General features: G+C 31.4%; 1 protein-coding gene across 1 annotated transcript; it reads left to right on the forward strand.

The window, feature by feature from the left end:
• Window positions 1-4866: 4866 nt before the first annotated feature.
• LOC109797435 (putative expansin-A17) lies at window positions 4867-7412 on the forward strand. Its single transcript, XM_020357473.3, has 3 exons — window positions 4867-6200; window positions 6360-6681; window positions 6825-7412. The coding sequence occupies exons 1-3, from the start codon at window positions 6068-6070 to the stop codon at window positions 7132-7134; spliced, it is 765 nt and encodes a 254-aa protein (XP_020213062.1). The 5' UTR covers window positions 4867-6067; the 3' UTR covers window positions 7135-7412.
• The last annotated feature ends 6537 nt before the right edge of the window (window positions 7413-13949 follow it).

Raw genomic sequence — 13949 nt, forward strand, 5'->3', positions numbered from 1 at the left:
CATACATTGTTTTACTGTATATGTAGCGTACACTTAGTTAATCACTTTTATAAATATCTTTACTTTCATTTTATAAGTGGTTAATTATTTTAGATATTTTTGTAACATATGTAACACTATCAATCATTTGTGAGACAAAATCAATCAATATTATACACATTAATTTCAATAAATACCGCATCACATTATTAACCACACATTAATAGTTGATATAATGATGTGCCAAGAAAAATCCAGCCAATCTAAGAAAACAATATTAAAGCTTTTTAGGATTTTTTTATCCTGATGCAGCTATTTTGCATCTTTAGAAACATGTCTATTTCATAGTTTCTCTTTAACACAATGTTCAAATTATTACACCTTTCTTGCGAGTGAAAACTTGCTCTACAAAAAATTTTGTTACCTTATAACTGTTATATACGGTCATATGCTCACTTATTTTTCACCGGTGTGAGACAAAACTAACATTTATGTTTATAGTCACCCACGTATCCAAATGAAATGTACGTCAAATTATTTTCTTTTGGGTCACCAAAGAGTGCATGAAGATAATACAATATTTTTATATTATTATTATTAATTTTTGTTTAAATATAATTTTATATCTCTACAATTTACCTCAATTTTAGTCAGTCCTTTTATTTCCAAATTAGCTTAATTTTTAATCTTTATATTTCACTAGCGAATTTCTAGTGGTGACAATTTGTGCCAATTAATTGTGCTTATAAAAATAAAAATTAATATAAAAAAATAAAGATTCGGGATTTTGATTAAAGTAGTCTTGACCTATATGGCTATATGCATGCTAAGTTCTGGGAGTTATCGATTCATCCTTGTAATTGGCCACTTCGTAAATAAGTTTGAGTAGAATAGTTAGTACGTAGAGCTTTCTATTTTTATTTGAATAGCATTGTTACTGTAGAAAGACAGAGAGTACAAGACTATTCTTGTACATATACTGACTCAGCTGGGAAGTGTTACATCAGAGTGAGTTAAACGTATTTTCATGTAATAAATGGTATTTTTCACACATGGGCGGTGTATTTTTTTTATTTTATTTTAACATAAGGCTTAAATTAACATAAATAATGACTTTATATAGTATCACAGTTAATCACTAATTTATTTTAAAGATTGTCAGTAAGATTATTAATTATTTACCTTGTCTTTAACACTAGTATAAGAGAATATAATATATAAAAAACTTATATTTTCGACCTCAAAAATTTTAACTAATAAAAATAAAGAAATTTAAATAGTTAAGAAGTTAGGAGCTTAAGTCACTTTTACAAAATCATAAAGTAAAATTGTTCTTCGTTTATATGCAATATTATAGTTTTATCTTCAGTCCATTTAAGGTCTCTAATAACTCTTAAAAAAAATAAAGAAAGAAATTAAAAATGATAAATATGAGCAATGATGTGATAAAAAAAATGTAAAACAAGTATAAAAAAATGAGAATTATTTTCATATCTATCCATAATAATCACACATCATTTATACTTATCCTTATATCCAATACAAAAGAATCTCTTTAATTTCTCTGTCTTTGTCAAATAATTTGATATATATTTTGGATAAAGAAAATAAGAACAAATGTCTGAGATTAACACTTTTCCAGAGCTAAATATTGCGTCTGAAGATCGAAACAAGGGTTTGGAAGAAGGATAAGAGTGGAGTTCGCCCCCACCACCACACGAGTCATTTATTGAAAGAAATTAAAAAGAAAGAAAGAGAGAGAGAAGACATAACATGCAGGTTGTCAACAGCTGGGTTATTTGGTCCCACTTGTGATTGGACGAAACTAATTAATGAACATCCTCCACACTCCACAGAGATAATGGAGATAAGCCTCTTCATATAATGCATATCATTTCATACATTTTTTTTTAATCTTCATTCATTAATTTTATTAGTTAGGTTTTGTGTGTAATGGAGTACTGTAAGGGATCACGTTTGATGAGATATGATTCAAGGAATTTAGGAATGCATCGTTCCTATTCCTTTGCGGAAAATGACGCGATAAATAGTGACAGTCATATATGTCATAGGGATAGAGCTGATGACTGTGTTCTTATAAAACACAGTAACTAAATAAGAAGTTGTAATACTTAAAAAAATTATTCATTGATTCTTAAATAATTAAAAATATTTGATAAGGTATAGTGTATGTGCAATGTTTATTAGTTTAATTCAAATATTTACATATGAGTTTATAAATTATATTACCAATTAATTAACTATTATTTACTACCTAATTAATGCATAGATCGCACGAGATAATATTATAAAATTTGATAACTTATTTTAGTTTAATTTATATGATCGAGATTGAATATTAAATAAAAAATAACTTTATCGTTTATATTAATTTTATTTGTCTTGAATATAATGGAGATATATATGTAGTTTCCGATTATTTTTTTAATACTTTTGCTCTACTTTCACTTATGTACTTATTTCATACCCTTTTAGTATATATAACCCTTTTATTTTGCCCTTCTAATTATAAATATAATTATAATCTTTTATAATTTTTATATACTTATTTTTCTCTCTACGCTGGAGACACAGACACTGCTCAAAATACTTATAGCATGTAAAAATTTAACGTAAAAGTAATACATAAAAAGATAACGTGACGTGATAAAATTTCATTTAGATGTTAGCTTTGCATGCAAATTTAGAAAGATATTATTGAAAACTTTTTAGTTATACTGTTCAACATGTCTTTTCTGTAAACATTGATTATTTGGTATATTCAACAACATCGACCAATAGTTCATTATTATCCTTTTCACACAAAAAATAAAAAAGAAAAAAGAAAAAACACAAATTCATTACAATTATCCTTGTGAATGATAATGTCGATCGAAGTCATTTCCGAAAGGAATTTCAAGAATCATCCATCAACAAACCCAATTCAACAACAAAAAGGAAAATTCTATCAACAAACCCAAAATGGTCCCAACATATCGAAAAAAATAATTAATTATTTTAGTTTAATTATCATATATTGTTACTGTAAAAATAATATTATTAACTAAATTAAAAATTTTGTAGTGACTTTTGAGATTTTTTTTATAAAAAAAAAATTATATATCACATCCTATAATTTGATGACCGTGTAAAAAACTCATTATTAGTATATTTTTATTAAATTATTTACTCAATTTTCAATCTTTTCGAGAGATTTTAAATATATTTACGACATGTCTCCCACAAATACTTAAAAATAAAAATATTATATACTAAATGTGTAGTTATATGAGTTGGTGCTTCACACTATTGGGATAAGAACCAATATAAGTGTGACACAAAATGTACCCTTCATTTTTCTCACTACATATATTAGGAGCACAATAGGACTTTATGAATACAAGAAATTAAATGGCTATAAATATTTTTAATACTGAAATGGGTATGAATATGGTTACCTAGTATTCATTAGTTTGGCAATTATCGTATAATATAATTTAATATAATAAATTTATAATACTTAATTATATTTATATACTTATTATGGGGAAGATCAAGTTATTTTTAAGAATATCTTAAAAGAGTTACTTTTCATTTTTATCCTTTATTTTCTTTTAATTTAATATAATAAATTTCTTTGTTTTATTGACTTTTATTTTTATTTAATTTTTTACATAAAATAATAATTTTATTTATTAGTTTGTTAGGAAAAAGACTCGTTCAAGCAAAAACACATATTATTTAACTAAAGTTTAGGTAACGATAAATTTTAATTCGTATAAGTATTTTTGGTACTTAAAAGAGTTCTAATATGAAAATATTAAGGAGTGTATTGAATTAGGATTTTAAAAAAATTTAAAAGAGTTTTTTATTATTAAAAAGTCTTATAACATTTAATTAATATTTTTTTAATATAAAAAAGTTTTGTATTATTTTATTGTTGTCACTGTAATATTCTTTATTGATAAGAAAGAAAGATATAGTATTATTCTATCTAAATTGAACAAAATTTAGATACAATATTATAATTATGATTAGTATTATTATCTAATAAAAATTGAAATTTCACCCCTATAATATATGTTAATGTACATATTAATCGGATCATAATTAATTAAATATATAAACACATATTATCGCCTTATCGGAGTAAACACTGATCATTACTATTCTCCAATTCTATTAATTACCATCTTTATTCTAGGATTGTTAACCTTGATCGTGAATTCCTTGTTCACATGCATAAATTGGTATTTCCTTTGCGTTATTGATTTTGGTATTATAATAAAAAAATTTGTCATTTATTAAGTGTCGGATTAACCTTTGTTCAGTACCATCTCTATCTAATGAAAATTAAATTGCTAATATAAATATAATGAGTTTATATATATCATTTAATTTTAATACACTATGAGTATAAAAAAAATTTAAAACAATTTTTACAAAAATCAACCATCTTATAACCATTTGTAATCGTATAATGGTATTTTTTTTAAAATTCATATACTCTCAATATAATTAATTTAATCAAATTTAGTTTACATACATATACAAATCAACAATTTCACGATAATCGAATGAAGGATGATAATAAAGTTTTGTGAGGGTAAATAATAAGTTATACGTTCTACTAAATAAAAACTTGTTCCGTATCCATGTGAATACTTATTAAATGAATATTTGTGAATTTTATAAATATTCACAGAAATTCATAAATATTTGTGAAATTTTTATAAATAAATAAATAAGTATTACAAATAATTTTAAGTTTATATTTGATGTTAATTATATTAAAATATTAATAATAAATAATTGATATTAATTTTAAAATTTGTAATAATAATTTTTTTGAAATATTAAAAATATTATAAAACATATAAAATAAAAATATAAACATTTAAATAATTTTAAATTGATTCAAAATATATAAGAATTAATTGGGAAAATTACCAAACAACACTCATATATTATTAAGGTTTATATTCTATGCAAAATTTTTAGCTTTTATCTTATTTACATTCCATCCAAATCCAACAAAGAATAAATTTGAGCACTATAAAACTTTAACTAATTTCATTCATATTTTATTATTATTCAATGATCGATCTTAAGACGATTTTACAAAATTAAAACAGAAGTTATAATATATGAAGATCTCAATAGTGCAAAGTACTCTATTATAACACTCATCTTAACTTATCAAGTACCATATTATACATACACTTTTCTCTCTTCTATCTCGTTTTCTTTCTACTTTTTTCTCTTTTATTTCTTTATTTTTCTATCTGTATTCCAATTTGTGAGTGTCTATGATTCATTTCTATACCAATTGGTATGCTGTTCTTCAATAACGAAGTCTGAACCTGTGTGTGAAGCAGTAGTTGGTTCTACATAGCCACAAGATAACATGAGCCATGTGCCATGTGGGCGGTGACATGATACATGTTATCTAGCCATGAAAATACTTATTATAACGTGTGTGAATCAAAGCTCATCTCTTGATAAACAAATAAGGTCATCGCACATAGTTAGGTATTGCATGTTACTACAACTATGAAACTAATTAAATATTCGTGCACAGTATCCATCATTTCTTCCATTCTCTTCCCTGTACGAATTGACTTTTCAAATATTATATATATATAAGTACGGAGCATAAGTACCTTCTATCTGTTCCTTTGATAGCCTATCATTCAAATGGCCTATAATTTATACTATTTATCATTATAATATCAATGCATGTTGTATGTGGAAAGCAGGCTGCGGAAATTGCATGTGGTACCATTCACGTACTACGGATATCCCGTCAAACGTGTAACATGGATTTCCTTAATTAGCCGAAGAATATGGGGCTCCAAACCTTTATCCTATGATTGGTTGGCAGTATGGAAAAAATATGAGACAATATTTAATTCATGATGACGGGAGACAAATTGGTTGGTCAACACTTTTTTCCCACAATTTGAATAACAACTAGTTGTTTCTGTGGGCTAAAACCCCTTAACTGCAGCTATAAATTCATCATAGGAATCAGCCATCTTTAGCAGCAAATTAAGCAATTACTCCTTTAGTCAGAGAGAGAGAGAAAATGAAAAAGTTCCTTTTGAGTGGTCTTGCATTGTTTGTGGCGTTACTCACTACAGAACTTGGAGTAGCATCCGCTGTATGGCAGCGAGCTCATGCAACTTTCTATGGTGGAAGTGATGCCTCAGGAACAATGGGTAATTAAAACGCAACTTCTTAGTTTTTGTCTCATTTATTTCCCCCTTCATCATATCTGTAGTCCAATTGAAATCTAAAGCACCCCTCAATAAATTTACGTACAAGTGAAGAAATGATCACGAATAATTAACTGATCAGTTAATTGTTTTTACTTGTAGGAGGGGCATGTGGCTATGGAAATCTCTTCACAGATGGTTATGGTACAAAGACAGCTGCCTTGAGTACTGTTTTGTTCAATGATGGCAAGTCATGTGGTGGTTGCTATAGAATAGTTTGTGATGCAAATCAAGTACCCCAATGGTGCCTTAGGGGCACTTCCATAGTTGTTACTGCCACTAATTTCTGTCCCCCAAACTATGCACTCCCTAATGACAATGGTGGTTGGTGTAATCCTCCTAGACCACACTTCGACATGTCTCAACCTGCCTTTCAGACAATAGCCAAATACAAAGCTGGAATCGTACCAATTTTGTACAGGAAGTATGTTATGTGATATGCCTTAAACTCTTTTTTCATCACGAGTTTTCTGACACATTTTAAACTCTAAATTAAATTGACATATCATATGATAAATCAGGATAACAAATGTTTATGTTATGCAAATTTGGTGTGAATGTGTGCAGAGTTGGGTGCAAAAGAAGTGGAGGCATCAGATTTACTGTGAATGGGAGAGATTATTTCGAATTGGTGCTTATAAGCAACGTAGGTGGTGCTGGGGTGATTTCCCGGGTTTGGATCAAAGGATCAAAAATGAGTAACTGGGAATCCATGACAAGGAATTGGGGTGCTAACTGGCAAAGCTCGAGATATCTGAATGGTCAGAGCATGTCTTTCAGAGTTCAACTCAGCAATGGGAGGACTCGCACAGCAAATAATGTAGCACCTTCCAATTGGAGATTTGGCCAGTCTTTCATAAGCAATGTTCAGTTCTGAGAACGGAATAATAATGCATATATATAAATATATATTTAGTACTCTACTATTCCGTACGTCCTTTAATAACTATTACTACTATATGTTGTGATCTATCATCTATGTGGTTGTGGCTCAGCAATTGTATCATTTTGCGATGAAGCCCACCAAGTTTGGTATACTATTTTATGAATTACATATATATAAGCGGGAAACAATATTGAAATATTCGCAGCTTACATTGTCTGACATATCTCGCAGCATTTTCCGATATCTTCTCATTTATTTTGAACATTAATAATGCATTCAACATCCAAATTGCTTCACAAGGGATATCAACCATTTACCGTGGCAAATCTAGTCATTTACATATCGTACTATATATCCTTTTGTTGTTAACATAGATCACTATAATTTATAAAGTCAAACACATGATGCCAGTACGTAATGGATTAACGAAAAAGAGAGTGAGAGAGAGAATCGATGGTATGTCATTGAAAAGGAGTCGGATTTCTAATTCTAGCTATGGGTGATATATATTGTGTTGCCAAATATGGAGCTAATATCATGTTCTAGCTCCGCATTACATGGTGGCGTTCTCGTATCCCGAAACAGTCTAGCTGAATTCATCTGTTCTGCGTCATTGCATTGCAATATTCAATAACATCCATTTTTTATTAGTAGGATCGTTAATCGTTAAAAAACTTTACTTAACATAATAATTAAAGAGAATGTTAAAAAAAACATATTTAAATGGTTTTTATTATTTTTTATATAGCAATATATAATAAATACATTTAAGCAGGGAGTCCCTTTAGAGTAACAAAAGGTATATTACCAACAAAAAGAAGTAGCATGGTGTGAAAAACACAGCATTTAGCCACGAAAAATTGAGTAGAATACACATGCAATAAGTTTTTGGTTAAAAAAAATTACTTAGTATATAATTAAAATGTTAAAGTTTTTAAATAAAAATTAAAATAGTCTCTTATTGGAAAATAAGGTTACAAACACACATGCATACAAATGAACTTATGGACTCAATATTCACTATTAATATTACTCTCAAGTTGGATTCAATATCCATTGGAGTACATTGATATTATTAGTATATAACATGCATCAAACTTGTTACAAATAAACATATTGATAACCCCAAAAGAGACTTGAAAAAAATGTAAGTTAATTATTTATTAGAACTAGTATAATTAGTGGCAATACACTTGAAAAGAACTTTTTCTTTCATAAGATGATAATTTACTTTAATATGTTTGATAATTAGGTTAGAAGCATATGAAGAACAAGATGATTATCACAAAATAACATCATTTGAGTGATTTCTATAAATTTTAATTTATAAATTGGTTGCTTGATCCAAATAATTAGCTCACGTGTGATTAAGGATGACAATGAAATAAGATGTGTACAAATTTTACTATTCTTATCCGATAGATATGGAATTTGTATATTCATCTTTATCTCCTTCGAATATCAAGTATACTTGTACTCCTGATCTTAAAGTTAATTAAATATTTAAAAAAATAAGAATTTTAACATAAAATAATAATTATAAAATTATATTAATTAAAATCGGGATAAATTTAAATATTACTTACAAATATGGATCAGATATATATGGATTTACTTATCATCCCTGCATGTGATGTGATGAAGGGGATAGCATGAAGTCATCCACAATACTAGATCTAGCTGCAACCTCTCGCTTCTTTCTTTTCTAGGAGACAATATTACCTTGTACAAGAACACAGTCTCCCAAGGAACAATGCTTATCAGAGATCCAACCCAATAAGCATCTCAACAATCACCACATGAAAATGACCTTTATTTTCATACAATAAACTGTGACCAGAAGATACTTTGACGTGCCTCATAATACGAATAACCACATTCCAATGAGTATTTCATGGTCACCAGAGGAATTGACTCACAACGGAAACAACAAAAGAAATATCTAGATATAAGTGATAGATTGATAGAAAGATGATTTAGCTTACCAACTAAAAATACCTACCTAGATCAGTTAATGGCTGGCTCCCTCCGATTAGGAAGAAGTTTAACATTAGTAAGGAGTGATAATGGGCTTTGCAGCAGTCTGACATGTCAGTTTCCTTAACAATGTCTTATTTGAGAAACAGTGAAACACCACAATTAGATTCAGTGACTTCAATACCCAAAAGTATTTTTGAGTAAGCCAAAGTCCTTGGTTTGGGTGTTGATGATAGGTATTAATTCTGCAACCTTTTAATGTCTTCCTAATTAATCATCTCCTATTATGAATATATATCATTAACAGAAATTAACAAATAGATGCTTTTTCCTTGAAAGCCATGCCCATAAAAGACTATGATTTTAAAAGTAAGAGATAAAAAAAATCTAATCAAATTTGAGTATTCCCAGCACGTATGGTCGTTACAAAGAATCAATGTCCGTATCAACGGGTAAACAGAAAAATCAAAAGTGATTTCAAAACAGCAATAACCCTTCCAGAATTATCGTAGCAAAAAAGAAAGAAAAAGAAAACGTCTGACAAGACCAAAATATTGCGGGGTGTGGTGCAGTAGTATTATTGGTTGCATACTAATTCTTGTTAGAGGAAAGATTGTTCTTGATCTTGTCAACGTCTTCAGCGTCAATCTGGAAGGCGAGTGTGAGCACTGTTGGAAAGTAATTGCTGAAAAATGAGAAAATCTGATTTATTATCACAATGAAGTGTATTTATACACATTACAATCTATAGAGCTAAATTGGCAAAAATCTAATTTAGCTTTTCTTTTCAACTAACTTCTAACTAACCTGAATTAACTAACTTCCTAACACACCTCCTTAATTCAGGTTATCCATGTTTATGACTCCAAGTAGTTCTCTCATCATCTTAAATTTCTGTCCACCAAGTGCTTTTGTAAGCACATCTCCTGCTTGCTGTTCTGTGCTGCAATATTGCAGTTCAATTTTCTTCTTCTCAACTTGATCTCGTATGTAGTGGAATTTGGTTTCAATGTGCTTTGTCCTCCCATGTGCAATAGGATTACTAGCTAAGTTGATAGCAGATTTGTTGTCCACCTGAAGCTTCACAGTAGAGTTGAGCTTCACCTTCAAGTCCTTCAACAAGAATCTGATCCATGCTGCTTGACAAGCTGCTGAGGCAGCAGCTATGTACTCACTCACATGATGATAGGGCTACCACTGATTGCTTCTTTGAACTCCAACTGATAGGTACTCCAAGGAACTTGAACAAGTACCCTGTAGTGCTTCTCCTGTCTTCTGCATCACCACTCCAATCACTGTCTGAGAAGCCAACCAACTCAACCTTTTGTTGATCATGTTTCTTTGGAAACAGTAAACCAAATTCCAGAGTTCCTCTTATGTATCTTAGGACTCTCTTAGCAGCAAGCAAATGTGAGAGTCTTGGATCACTCATAAATCTGCTGATCATTCCAACAGCAAATGAAATGTCTGGCCTGCTGTTGCACAAATACCTCAAACTCCCTACAATCTGCTTGAAAAGAGTTGGGTTAACCTGCTTTTCTTCTGAATTTGACACGAGCTTCAATCCAGTCTCCATTGGTGTCACTGCAGCATTACAGTTTAACATGTTAAATCTCTTCAACATCTCAGTAGCATACTTCTTTTGATGAAGTATCAGGCCAGCTTCAGTATCTTTAAATTCAAGTCCCAGGAAGTATGACATTCTTCCCAGGTCAGTCATTTCAAATTCCTGCATCATCTTCTTCTTTACTTCTTGAATCAATTTTTCATTGCTACCAGTGATAAGTAAATCATCTACATATAGACAAATGATAACAACATCATCTCCCTTGGTCAGTGTGTACACTCCATACTCTACTTTGCTTTTAACAAAGTCAATTTTCTGCAAGAAATTGTCAATTCTTTTATTCCAGGCCCTTGGAGCCTGCTTAAGACCATACAAGGCCTTCTTCAACTTGTACACCTTTCTGCCATCTTCACTTGTACTGAAACCTGGTGGAGGAGTTACATACACTTCTTCTTCTAGAAATCCATTCAAAAAAGCAGATTTCACATCTAATTGATACATTGGCCAGCTATTGAAACTTGCCACTGCAGTGATGATTCTCACAGTCTCCAGTCTTGCTACAGGAGCAAACACCTCATCATAATCTACTCCTTCTTTCTGTAAAAAACCCCTAGCCACCAATCTTGCCTTGTACTTTGCTATAGTACCATCAGGATTCTTCTTTATCCTAAACACCCACTTTAGATCAATTGGTTTCTTCCCCTTTGGTAACCATGCAGGTTCCCAAGTCTCATTTCTTTCAATTGAGGCTAACTCTTCCTTCATTGCATCTCTCCAGACCTGATCTTCTTGAGCTTCTTCAAAACTTATAGGCTCAACATCAGCAAGAAAAACATAGTGAACTTGTTCTTCCTGCTGCTGTTGATCTTCCAGAAATTGTTCTTCAACCAGTTCTCCTTCATTAGTGATAGCACTATCTGGAAAGACATGATACTCCTCCAACCTTGTTGATTGCTTCTTAGTTCTTTTAGGCCTTCCAGTTCTTCTTTCAACTTCATAAGAATTCTGCTCAGTTTCACTTTCAGTGTTGTTTTCTATTGGAAGCAAAACTTGATTCTTCACATTTTTCTCCTCTAGCAGCTCCCAATTGTATATGCCATCTTCATCAAAAACAACATCCCTGCTAATGGCAATCCTTCTAGTTCTTGGATCAAAGAGCTTGTAGGTTCCTGTGTGATGGAAACCTACCAGAATCATTGCTTCACTTCTATCATCAAGCTTCTTTCTCTTCTCTGTTGGCACATGCTTGTAGCATAGTGATCCAAAAACTTTCAGGTTACCAACATATGGCTTTCTACCAGTGAGTGCTTCCTCTGGTGTTTTATTCACCAGCCTTTTGGTTGGTGACTTGTTCAGTAAGTAAACTGCAGTTGTTACTGCTTCTCCCCACAACTCCTTGGGCAACTTCTTTGCTTTCAACATACTCCTTGTCATGTTCAGCAGGGTTCTATTTCTTCTTTCTGCCAAGCCATTTAACTGTGGTGTGTATGGAGGAGTGATCTCATGACTGATTCCAGCTTCTTGACAGAAACTCGCCATCTCCTTTGATGTATATTCTCCACCTCCATCACTTTTAAAAATTTGAATTTCATATCCATACTGTTTCTCCACTGCCACTTTGAATAACCTGAACACACTGAATACTTCTTCCTTCTTCTTGATTAGAAAAATCCAAGTCATTCTAGTAAATTCATCAACAAATGATACAAAATATTTGTTTCCTCCCACAGTAGCAGGCTCTATGGGACCACAAACATCACTATAGATTATTTCAAGTGGCTTAGTAGCTCTTTCAATTACAGCTTTGGCAAAATTCTTTCTAGGTTGTTTACCTAGCAAACATCCTTCACAAATTCTAGTTTCTGTTTTAATCATGGGTAGCCCTTTTACTAAATCATTTCTTTGCAACCTACTCAAACTGTCATAGTTGAGATGTCCATACCTGAGATGCCACAACTTAGCATCATCATGATGAGTTGCTATCAAGCACTGGAAATCAGCCACATCTAGCTTTGCTTTAAAGGTCTTGTTTGCTGTAAGAGTTGATTTGAAAACCAGATGGTGTTCTTCATCATACACTCTCAGCACCTTCTTCTTGGTACCAAATTCAAAACCTTTATGAGTCAATTGTCCAAGACTGATCAGGTTACTCTTCATTGCAGGAACATAAAGTACATCTTCTATCACAGCTGGCTTGCCATTCTTCCTCTTGATTGCAACTTTTCCAAGTCCTGCTGTTTTGGTAAAACTTCCATCTGCAAACATGACTTTATGCTTCACTGTTGGATCAACATCAAACAGCCAATTTCTATTTCCTGTCATATGATTAGAGCATCCTGTGTCAAGATACCAGAAATCTTCATCACAAGCCTTTACATCAGTAGTGATCATCAACACAATTTCTTCTTCACCAGAGTCATCACTTCCTGCTGCCAGATTAGCCTTTTCATGCTTCTGATTGCCCTTATTATTCTTGTTGAACCAGCACTCTCTACTGAAGTGACCCTTTTTGCCACAATTATAACATTCTATCTTCTTTTTCCATGCTAGCTTTTGATTATCGTTCCCTTTCTCATTCTGATTCGAGCTCTCACCTTGTTCCTTCTTTACTGAACCATCACTGTTATTCTTCCAATTTCCCTTCTTACCCTTATTACTCCAATTTTTCTTTTTATCAAACTTCTGTTTTGTTACCTGTGTCTGTAGTGCTTGCATAATGTTCTTTTCCCCATTTCTTTCATTTAATCTTTGTTCATGAGATTCCAATGAACCTTGCAGTTCTTGGACATTCATCTTTGCAAGATCCTTTGACTCTTCAATCGCTACCACTATGTGATCAAACTTTGAGATGAGAGTTCTCAAAACCTTCTCTACCACTGTTTGATCTGTTATCTCTTCTCCACAACCCTTCATAAGATTGATTAAACTCTGCAATCTTGTGAAGTATTGACTGATAGATTCTGATTCTTCCATCTGGAGCAACTCATATTGCCTTCTCAAGGTCTGAAGCTTAACTTTCTTGACCTTTTCATTTCCTGAATAAACTTGAACAAGCTTATCCCAAGCTTCTTTTGCACTTTTGGCAGAAGAGATCTTCTCAAAATGAGCCACATCCACACATTGATGAATGAGGAAAAGGGCTTTACAATCTTTCACAAGTTCTTGAGTTCCATTTTCCACGACTTCAAGCACATCTTGAAACCCAAAGAGAACCTTCATCTGCACCTGCCATCTATCCCAGTTCTTGCCATTCAACACGGGT

This window comes from Cajanus cajan, chromosome 6 (genome assembly GCF_000230855.2).
Source record: "Cajanus cajan strain Asha chromosome 6, NIPB_CcT2T_4, whole genome shotgun sequence".
Taxonomy (NCBI): Eukaryota; Viridiplantae; Streptophyta; class Magnoliopsida; order Fabales; family Fabaceae; genus Cajanus; species Cajanus cajan.

Bases quoted from the DNA above. Each gene is read 5' to 3' on its own strand.
- LOC109797435 (XM_020357473.3), top strand. From the start codon at position 6,068: ATGAAAAAGTTCCTTTTGAGTGGTCTTGCATTGTTTGTGGCGTTACTC. The intron at 6,201-6,359 runs GTAATTAAAACG...TTTTACTTGTAG, and splicing joins TGATGCCTCAGGAACAATGG to GAGGGGCATGTGGCTATGGA. The intron at 6,682-6,824 runs GTATGTTATGTG...GAATGTGTGCAG, and splicing joins GTACCAATTTTGTACAGGAA to AGTTGGGTGCAAAAGAAGTG.